Here is an 11,289-nt window from a genome sequence, read left to right on the forward strand (position 1 = left end):
CTGTTTATGCATTTATTTTGCTAGCTGTTGGGTTCAAAATAGCTAGCCTTTTATCTTTTACCTAAATATATGCAATGCTAGAGCATGTTTCTCTCATGGGCTCAAAATAGCTACCCTCTAATCTTTTGCCTTACTGTATGAAATACTATAGTAAGTTTTTTCATGGACCACAATACCATTAGGCGAATGCATTATGCTAATATGCCAAAAGAGAAAAAGGATGAGTTATTGTAGCGAAGACGGGAGCGGTATGCTAGAAAAAAGGCAGATAACGTGCATATTGCTGAGCAATCTAACTATTCAGCTATGCCAGAAGAACAGAAAAAAAGATTTCGCCAGCGTAGGAGAGAGTTATATGCTGCGAAAAAAATGGAAAAGGTTGTGCCACTCGAAGCTCCTACTCCTGTATGCAATGTTCCCAGAGTTAAACGTTGTCGAAAAAACTATAGGTCCTCTACTAGGAAGTCTCCATCAGAGCATGTTCTGAATGCTCCTGTACCTGATACATGCAGCTCTGCACCAAAGACCATTCCTGACAACACTGAATTAGCTGATTTGTTTGATAGCATGGCGACGAAACTACAGTCATCATCCTCTTCTTTGCCTTTAGCTGATGCGCCATCTTTTTTAGCTACTACGACTGGGCAGTCTTGTGTGTCTGAAGGTGCGATGCTCAGTTTGAACTATGTTTCTTAACAACCGTTTGCTTATTTATTTGAATTCCTCTTTTATAAATGTTTTTTGTTCTTATGAGTTTTTCTGATAAACTTGTTGTTCTAGTTTATAATAACTCTCTAGTAGAAGAAGGAACTTGTATCATCAACGTTGAACCATCTGATTCCTCTAAACAGAGCGGCAGCCAACAGATTCTTGTTGCCACACGACTCGAGAACAGCGGTTAGTTTTAGTATATATTTTACTCTAGCTGTACCTTGAAGTGCTACAGGTCACATTATTTTTCATTTTTCCCCTCCTTGAATTTGATTAGTATCTGGTTTTGTATGTTGTTAGGTAAGCGTCGAAGGACCAAAAAAACCAGTTTTTCTCGCTTGAAACAGATTCTAACTGAAACATTGGTCCTCCCTGATGCGCTAATGTGTCAACACTGTGGTGCTAAGAGATTCCATTTGGAACCTTCAAACTTTTGCTGTTCAGGTGGTGCGATTTCTATTGTTCATCCTGTGATGCCTTATGACCTTTTCCGCCTCTATTCTGGTACAGATGAGGACTGTGTTCATTTCCGCAAGAATGTCCGCACATACAATAATAACCTTGCCTTTACCACTTTTGCTGCAAAATATGATAAGAATCTGACCAAGAATACTAAGGGAGTTTACACTTTTCGTGTAGAAGGCCAAATTTACCACCTTCTGAATAGTCTGAAACCAAATGGCCATCCTCCTACTGGTATCCAGCTATACTTCTATGATCAAAAGGAAGAATTGTCGAAGAGACTTGACACTTCTCCAAGATTAGGTGACAGCACTCTTAAGCTCCTAATGGGTATTATTAAACAGAATCCTTATACAAAGGTTTTCAAGTCGTTAAGAGAGCTTCCTAATCTGGATGACCATAGTATATTTCTTAATTCCAATCCAGGCCTTGATCAGCATTTATATAACATGCCAACATCTTCAGAAGTTGCTGCGATATGGACAGAAACTGATAATGAAGCCTTAGACAAGGGCGCCCACATACAAGTTTATACTCATGCAAATACAAGCCATAGAATCCAACACTATTTTGCATGCTACGATTCTCTGCAGTATCCGCTATTGTTTCCTCGAGATGAATTTGGCTGGCACTATGGTATTCCAAAAAACACCACTGCTGATAAAAGAAAGAAGGAGGAAACTGATGATGGTGGACTTGTTGATGCTACTGAAATAGGAACAACCATTGGTCTTATTCAAAGGGAAAACGAAGGTATCTTTATTTCTGATGATCATTCTTTGTTTTGCTGTCCTATATTCAGTTTTTCCTTCAAGAGAAGAATTTCACTTAATTCTGCTCATTTTTTGTTGCCGTTCTTGTTGATTGTTATTTACTCTTTTAAGTTTATCCTCATGTCTTGTTTAAAAGTCTTTTAAACTTGTCCTGCCAGTATACATTTTCTTCGATGGCTAATTGGTTTTTAAAAATATTGAATTTCTTAGCTTTTGTTTTTTGTTCTTCTAGTTGTTGAGGAGGGAAAGAAAAAACATGAAACTGTTTCTGTTCGAGAGTATTATTGCTACAAATTGCAGATTAGAGACGATGATAGGTCAATGCTCTTGCACACAGGGAGACTATTGCAACAGTTCGCCGTTGATATTTATGTTAAGATCGAGACCTCTAGGCTTGAATTCCATTGGAAAAAACAAAAGAAATTAGAACTGAAATTCTTAAAGGTGTAACAAATAGCATCTCTTCTGGTCAAACTGAAGGTAGTAAGGTTGGTCGAAGAGTTTACCTTCCATCTTCCTTTATTGGTGGTCCAAGAAACATGAGGTGGAGGTATATAGATGCTATGTCTTTGGTCTAGAGGTATGGTAAATCTGACATATTCATTACCATGACTTGCAATAGGATGTGGAAGGAAATACAGGACAATATAAAATATGGAGAAGAAGCTGAGGATAGACCTGATTTAGTTTCAAGAGTGTTTAGAGCAAAGTTGGAATTATTAAAAGCTGAAATCACAAAAAAGAAAATATTTGGTGAAGTTGCTACCTGTGTGTATGTGATTGAGTTTCAAAAGAGAGGACTTCCTCATGCTCATATGTTGATTATTTTAAAGCCAAAATATAAGCCCCTCAATCCTGAAGCTTATGACATGATAGTTTCGGCTGAAATACCTGATCCTGCTAAGCAACCACATTTGCACGGTCCATGTGGTTCGTTAAAAAAAGATAATGTTTGTATGAAAAATGGAGTGTGCAAGAACCATTATCCAAAGAGTTTCAGTGACTACACAACTTATACAGAGGATGGTTATCCTCACTATAGGAGAAGGATGAATGGTCATTGTGTAAGAGTAAGGGATCATTTGCTGGATAATAGATGGGTTGTTCCATACAATCCGTACCTTCTAGCATTGTTTGACTGCCACTTGAATGTGGAAATCTGTTCCACTGTTAATTTGGTTAAGTATCTGTACAAATATGTTTATAAAGGACATAATCGCGTGAGCTTTTATATCCACTCTGACGCTACCTTTGAAGATGTTGATGAGATTTTAGACTTCCAGTCTGGACGATGGGTCGCTGCTATAGAAACTTTTTGGCGCATATTCCGGTTTACTTTAAATGAAATGACCCCAAGCGTCTACGCATTACAGGCCCATTTGCCTGGAGAGCAAATGGTTTCTTTTCACAGAAAAACCAATCTTGCTGATTTAGTTGCTGATGTTGACTTTTCAAAGACAATGCTGATTGAGTTCTTTTATATGAATCAAACAAATAAGTAAACTCAGAAACTCAAGCTGCTTTATAAACAGTTTCCTGAGTTTTTTTGTATGGAAGGCAGCCAAGAGGCGTTGGTCTCAAAGAAAACGGCGAAAAGTTGTTGGGCGATTGGTGACTGTTAGGCCAGCAGAAGGAGAGAGATATTTCTTGAGGTTACTTTGGTCTTATGTCTGTGCACCTACTTCATTCGACCACTTGCTGACTGTTAATGGTATCCGTATGAATTCCTACAGAGAAGCTGCTTTCCAGATGGGACTGTTACAATCAGATACATATATCGAAGACACCCTTGATGAGGCTGCTACTTTTCAGATGCCTTCTTCACTCAGAAACTTGTTTGCTGTGCTGCTAGCTTTCTGCTCCCCATCAAATCCCAAATACTTGTGGGAAAATTATGAGACTGAACTATCAAGGGATTATCGAAAAAATAGTTCACTCACTGGATATAATTCTGATTACACCAGAATGTTGGCTCTTCAGGAGCTCAGCAAGTATTTGGACCAGATGGGCAAAAGTGTAAATGATTTTCACTTGGTTTCTGATTACCTTGGTGTTACGTTGGATCGGCGGATTACAAAAGAAATTGAAACTGAGAGAAGTGTTCAGTTCGCAGAGGAGGATCCGCTAATGTCTTCAAAATTTAATGCAGGTCAGAAATGTGCCTATGACTCCATCATGACACAGGTCTTCTCGACGAAAGCCCAAAGTTTTTTCATCGACGGGCCTAGTGGGACGGGGAAAACTTTTCTTTATCGATCAATCCTTGCTACATTACGTTCTCAAGGTTATATAGCCATTGCTGTAGCATCGTCCGGTGTTGCTGCCTCTATTCTTCCTGGTGGAAGGACTGCACATTCACGCTTTAAGATCCCTTTAGACATATCTGAAACTAAGGTTTGCCAAGTTAGTAAACAAAGTTCTATTGCTAAGTTGCTTATAGAGGCCAAACTTATATTATGGGATGAAGCTTCAATGGCTAAGAAGGAAACAATCGAAGCATTTGATATGCTTCTTAGAGATATAATGGAATGCGACGATCCTTTTGGTGGCAAGGTAGTGGTTTTCAGAGGTGATTTCAGGCAGACCCTCCCTGTGATTCGAGATGCAACAAGAGATGTTTTGGTGCAATCAAGTTTTGTCAACTCGCATCTCTGGACTGCTTTGCAGAAAATTACTTTAACTGAAAATATGAGGGCTGTTATGGATCGTGCTTTCTCTGAATTCTTACTACGGATAGGTAAGGGCCGTGAACCAGAAGACGAAGACGGCACAATATCTTTATGTAAGGATATGATTATCCCTTATGATGGAAAGGAAGCTTCTCTTAACAGGTGACTATATTTATTCTGTATAGTGTTACTATATCATTTAATTATGTGATCGGTTACTTTTAATTGGCCTTCGGTATCTTGTTCTGACTTTGTGTTTTAATCACCAGGTTAATAGAATCTATTTTTGGTGATCTAAACATCTGTTCTTCAAATCCATATCAGATGATTAATCGGTGTATTCTATTAGCAACAAACAATGCTGTTGATGATGTTAACCAGATTATTATTGATAGGTTTCCTAAAGATCCGCATGTTTATATAAGTTTTGATAGAACTCTAAACGAAAAAGATCAAGGCGACTATGAAGACTTTCTCAATTCTTTAAGTCCAAAGGGGTTACCTCCTTATAAGTTGATCTTAAAGGAGAACTGTCCAGTTATTCTTCTCAGAAACCTAAACCCAATGGAAGGCCTTTGTAATGGCACCAGACTTATATGTCGAGAGCTTCGGCACAACACTATTTGTGTAGAAATAGCAATGGGTCAGCACCGCAGTAAAAGAGTTTTCTTGCCAAAGATTCCTCTCCAAACTTCTGACAGCGAAAAGAATGGCATCCCCTTTAAAAGAACTCAATTTCCTGTCAAATTATGTTTTGCCATGACGATTAACAAGTCTCAGGGACAGACTTTGGATTATGTAGGGATTTACTTCCGTGAACCTGTTTTCTCTCACGGACAACTATACGTTGCCCTTTCCCGTGCAAAAAGCTCATCTGCAGTTAAAGTCCTAATAGTACCAGCAACGTATCGTGACGTAGTCACTGAATGCAAAACTAGGAATGTGGTCTTTGATGAAGTTCTTACATTAGCTAAACAGTAGCTTTTATTTCTGGTTTGTTTTTTCCATTTGTCATTTTATTCCCTTAAATGCTCTATTTCTAGTTTTTGTTTTCCTCATCGGTTCTATTATTTCACTGTCTGATCGATACTTACTTAAAACTTTTCCTTTTTACTAGAATGGTGAATCTGCTTTGCATTGCTGATACCAAACTAAGAATGAGAGGATGGTCAGCCCACGTTACTGTTCAGGAAAAAATGCACGTTGCTTCTTCACAAAAGTCTCCCACAAGATACCAGAAGTTTGTTTTTGCTGATAAACAGGTATGAACCACACTTTGTAATGCATTGTTTGGCCTATATTTTTGCTTAACTAAGATGTCCTATGGAGTTAACATATTCTTTTGAATGTAATACCAGGGATCCAGAGTTGAGGGAATTATGTTTAATGCTGCTATTGAAAAGATGGGGCCAAAACTCCATGTTTTAAGAAGTATCTGATATCAAATGCTGATGTCAGAGAAATTGAGGAACGATATCAAACTAATGGCCTTACGATGCAATGGGTAATAAGCACACAAATTGTTGTTGAGGCGCTGAATGAACAGGGGAGCGTTGTTTTGCCGTCCGAGTTCGCTCCTATAAGCTTTAAAGACTTAGCCAGCTATGCTGATTCAAAGTCTCAAACTGTTGGTTAGTATGAATTCTGCTTCTGATCAGTTCTATTGTAATCAATACCAGAACTTTGATTGAACATCTAACTCATTACTTTTTTACATCGCTTATCAGATATTATGGCCGTGGTTGTTGACTCAATGCCTGTGGTTCCAATTAAAAATGCTTTGCAAGAGTCGCTGTCGCGCCCCATTTTTTATAAGAAAAATAAATAAATGGTTTAAAAAGTGAATTTCAATTTGATTTGAAAAAAGGAATTTTTGATTTAAAAGAAAATGTAAAGAAAGTGAAATGGGCCTAAATGAGACTTTGAAATGCGACGATTTTGACCCAAAATAAGTTTAAAAGGGGTTTTGAAATAAAAATCGGAGTCGCCACTTGATATTGAGTTAAGGTGTACCAAGTCACCAAAAATGAGTTTTCAAAGGAAAAAGTAGGAAAAACCCCTTTTAAACGACTCCTAGTCTATGAAAATCAAAGGAAAGGTTCGGGAGTCACATTTGACGAAGGGGAAGGCAAGGATAAAAATCTAAGGCACTCCTTCGACCTAACCAAGGCTAGTTGCGTCATTTAGTCAAAGATTTTCTTGTTTTAACCAAAAAATTTATCACATTTGGATGTACTATATGGACGCAAACCCTAGACCTAAGGGGTATCGGGGGGCAAAATTTCTCTTCAAAGCTCGAATGGTACCAATCACTTCAATTGTAACGCCTAATAATGACTCTTTGGAGAAGTCACGAATTATGCAAAAATATGAGACTCTAAGAAGAGGAAAAGGATAAAATAATTATAGAAATATACATGTCTTAAAGGAATGCATCATGTCGGGTACGGGGGACTAATGTTCGTGACTCAATTTTCCTTTTAATAGAGGGAATACGAGCGTGCTAAGGCTAAAAAGCCAAACTCGTCCATATCTCATACCTAAAGGGTATCCCTAATCTAATCAAGCAAATGATTTAACCTAATTCTAATGTTTATATGAAATGCAAGTCTAATGTCATGTTTCACACAAAAAGGGCAAGTAATATACATATAAGGGAAAATATGGGGGACGAGGTATACATATATAAGGGAAGTGTCATGCGATATGGTGAAAGAGGCGCTAAAAAGTAAAGATATGCATTAGATGAAGTGATCACACAATCATGATCTAACGCGCGAAGGGCTCCTAAGGGCTAGCGTTGGACTAACCCACATCTACGCTCTCTCACAAGCATTGGACTTGCAAGAGCTCGAGGGGACAACCATGACTAGCATTGGACTAGCCACGATTACGTGCATTTGCATCCATCATACACATAAATAAGTAATGTGCATAATTAAAGCAAGTAGACATGTGAGCACGTAATTCACATAACACATAACACATAAGCATGCATATCTAGATGCCAAACCCTAAGAAAGCAATTAAACACATAGCACATACGCATGCAAATCACACAAAGCAAAAAGAAAGCGAATAAAACCCTAGCTATTACATTTGAGGGGGGGCCTACTACAATCTAACGGGGGAAATGAAAATAAATAAAATAAAATAAACCTAACTATTACAATTTGGCATTTAAATGCCTCCAAATAATTACATTAGAAGAAAATGTGATTAAAAAACAAACAATGTAGACAAAAATAAAATAAACAAACACGCAATAAAACATGCAAAATTCACGAAAAAACACATAGGAGCACATTGGAAAATGAAATCAAGGAGATAGAGATTACCTCCCTTGAAGTTGGAGCTCTAACGGAGTGAAATCACTTATTTACCCTCCAAAATAATAAAAGAGTCAAGGCATCATTTTAATCAAGAAATAATCACATGAAATGGGGATGAGCATGAAATTGAATCATTCAAACCATTCAAATAAACTAAACAACTCATATTCATCAAGTTGAAACCAACAAGGACCCAATTGAAACCATTAAAGAAGTTAAAGAGGCCAATTGCAAAAATGAATCAATCACTCAAGTCCAATTAAAATATTTTGGAAAACTTCAAAGGCCCATAAGTGATGAAAAGGTCAAGTAATGGTTCATATTGCAATTATTTTAGGACCTAATTGCAAGAAAATGGAACATAATTGGGCTTGTGCAGCATAAGTAGAAGCTAAGGGGATTAAAGTGTAATTTTCCCTTCTTGTTCATGCATGCAACTACGTAGAAGGCTTAAACTTCTGCAACTAAAAAAATGAAGCTTGCTGCCTTTTGTTTCCAAGCTTGCAGCAATTTTCCAGCCGCGACTCCATCCGTTTCATCATGCAAACAGGTTTATCAAATACCAGGATTCTACCTATCCATCATCGACTAAACATGCAACTTCATTGCAGGATTGAAACAAAGAAATGGAGCTGACCATCAAGGATAAAAAGTAAACAGCAAAATAAGGAAGAAGAAAAAGTGCAGCAGTGGTTTTCATAACAGCAAAACAAAGGTGCAGCCAAATATTTTTATGCCCTTGAAAAACTAGAATCTGATCATGATGAAACAATCATTCACCAACTGATAAACTTTGATGCTATAAATGCGAGACATGAAAGCATGAAGAACAGGAATGTGGACTTCAGGAGTTGCGAACCGTGGCAACATCTTGACAACAATGATTCCAGCTAATCATGGAACTCACGGTTTTGCAGCAATTCAACTTTGATCATGTTCTTAACTGGCATATGGACAACACAATCCGAACACCAAGAGACAACAGGTCACAGCAAGAGTGATAAAATCATGAAGCTTTGAAACTTCACAACTTCCAGTCACAAACGCAGCCAATGTGACTTGAACATCTACCAAGACTCGACCAGAAAAACAAGGAAAGAAAAGGTTCTGTATATATTGCTGCAATAACTCAGCTCAACAGAAATGAAATTCAACCCTCTTCACATGCAGAAACAGACATGAAGCTGAAGGTGTTAGATGGAGTATTACAAGAACAAGATAGATTCGGACTGTAAAATGCAAAATGAAGTGCAAGAAACAGCGAGAATCCTCTCTTCACTCCATGCACTTGAAGGGCCAGTGGCTAAAATGATGAAACAATCACCAACCTGCTAATAGACTTCAATACAAACTTGAATAAAAGTCATGCAAATCAGGAAGACTTTCTACTTCCTTCTTTCTTGTGGCGACTGACGAAGCTTTAAGCTTCAGCAGCTTTACCCGAAAGATGCAGTCATGCGATTGGACAAGCAAGAAGACAGCTCTAGGTGAATGCATACATAGTATACCCATTAACCAAACACTTCAAATGAAGCCTGAACCAGAACAAGTAAAAGGAAGGAGAAGGATCTATCCAGAATTTTGTGCGCCAATCTGGACGCAAGGCAATCCAAAATCCAGGCGACATGATCATCCAATATTCCTCCTATTTCTATCAAACGCAGCAATGCAACTTAACTACGAAAACAAGTCGAAGATGCCGAGGAATAAAACGAGGTAAACATGTTCACGAAAATCCCACTCAATAGCGCACAAAAACTGGCAGCTTTTTCCTCGTTCAACCACAAAAAACTTTGGTAACTAATGAAAAACTTCGAATTTTTAGTGATTATCTCTGACAAGCACATGCCAAGCATTAATCTGACATGAAAGACAGCGAAATGAAAGTAACCAACCCCAAAGAAAACCCTGAGATTCAGTCACTCAAAACCCAATCCAAACAAATCCCAACTCTGGATTTAGACCTGCTAAAAGATTCTAAACACAGAACAATCAAAGCTGCAAACTTTCTGCAATTTTTTGTTCGGCCAAAACACAATCATGCAGTATAATTCAAATGAGACCTACTGATTTATTCACGTAAGCTCCAAATAGCATAACTTTATCAGCAGAGAACCATCAACTAGTCAGGGAAGCAAAAATAGAACCAGTAGACAACAAAAGGGAGCAATCGTCAACTAAAGAAAATAGCTTTTGACCATGAAAGATAAGGGTCTTACCTTAAAAACACGAAATAAGGCGTGGAATGACCAAGAAGAAGGCTCAGATGGCTCTGCCGGATCTTCAAAGGAACGCCAATAGAAAAACAATGATGATGACTCAGCCGCTCAACCCACCCCGTTGCTATTCTGTCGGTTCCTCTCGGTTTCCCTTTGTTTTTCCTCTCTTGGTCCCCTTTTCCTCGGTCTTTCTATCTCTCGCTCAGCTTTCTTTCCCGTTCTTCTTCGCTCTCTCGCTCACCCTTTTCACTCTCCCTCTGCCCTCTGTTTCAGCCGTCACTCCTTCCTCTCAAACCTCTAAACCCTTAGCTCCCTTTTTATGCCAGACTCTATCCCTAAAAACCTCATCTCGATGGTTCATAAATAGCTTCAGGCCACCGTTTCTCTCTCAGCCATCGGATTGGCCTCAACTTCTAAATTATTTTCGGGCTTGTCGATGAAAGCCAGGTGTAATAGTACTAACATGATCGAAGGGAGCTAAAAAAAATAAGGAAAACAGCTGAAAAAATGCAGCTGCCAACTTGCGACTTTATTTTCTGCTAATATGATATCACGGAGAAGCAGCGAGCGTGCCTAGCACACGCGCGTGAGTCTCTTTTTTTTTTTTATGAACTAACATTTAATTTAAGTGAACAAACAATGTTAACTTATAATTGCAACAAAATCCTATAATTGAATCTAAAAAATTAAGGTATATATATTTTTTTTTGTGAACAAAAATTTTTTTCGACAAATTCTAATAAAATTAAGAGACTAATGAACAAAAATCATTTAATAATCATTATTTAATCTATAAAAGTAAGAATAATAAATAAATAAAATAAATAAAATAAAAATGTCTAAAAACAAAAACCATTAGATAAATAAGTCAAACCTGGATAAATATCAATAAAAATAAATAAATGATAAATGAAGCTAAATTTGGTGTCTACAGCTTGCCCCTCTTTGTCTGAGTTTCGAAAAAATTTGAGACAAAGACGTAGACACCAAATACTCAACTACAGTTATTCCGCTATGAGTTGGAACCTGTAAACTCGAAAGGTCAGTGGGATGAATGCCCGAGCCTGGTTTCACTTAGTCAGTGGGATGAATATCCGAGTCTGCCTTCGATTGGTCAATTGGT

At 37.9% G+C, this 11,289-nt stretch overlaps 1 protein-coding gene across 1 annotated transcript; it reads left to right on the top strand.

The window, feature by feature from the left end:
- The first annotated feature begins 369 nt into the window (after window positions 1-369).
- Window positions 370-6,054, top strand: LOC113780084. Its single transcript, XM_027325903.1, has 9 exons — window positions 370-664; window positions 781-897; window positions 1,012-1,926; window positions 2,179-2,263; window positions 2,569-3,388; window positions 3,504-4,777; window positions 4,885-5,592; window positions 5,733-5,877; window positions 5,974-6,054. The coding sequence occupies exons 1-9, from the start codon at window positions 370-372 to the stop codon at window positions 6,052-6,054; spliced, it is 4,440 nt and encodes a 1,479-aa protein (XP_027181704.1).
- The last annotated feature ends 5,235 nt before the right edge of the window (window positions 6,055-11,289 follow it).

The sequence above is a fragment of the Coffea eugenioides genome, chromosome 8 (genome assembly GCF_003713205.1).
Source record: "Coffea eugenioides isolate CCC68of chromosome 8, Ceug_1.0, whole genome shotgun sequence".
NCBI lineage: Eukaryota > Viridiplantae > Streptophyta > Magnoliopsida > Gentianales > Rubiaceae > Coffea > Coffea eugenioides.

Coding starts and splice junctions, on each gene's coding strand:
- LOC113780084 (XM_027325903.1), top strand. CDS start 370: ATGGAAAAGGTTGTGCCACTCGAAGCTCCTACTCCTGTATGCAATGTT. Junction 2,264..2,568: donor CAGATTAGAGACGATGATAG/GTCAATGCTCTT, acceptor GACTTGCAATAG/GATGTGGAAGGAAATACAGG. Junction 3,389..3,503: donor TTGCTGATTTAGTTGCTGAT/GTTGACTTTTCA, acceptor TTTGTATGGAAG/GCAGCCAAGAGGCGTTGGTC.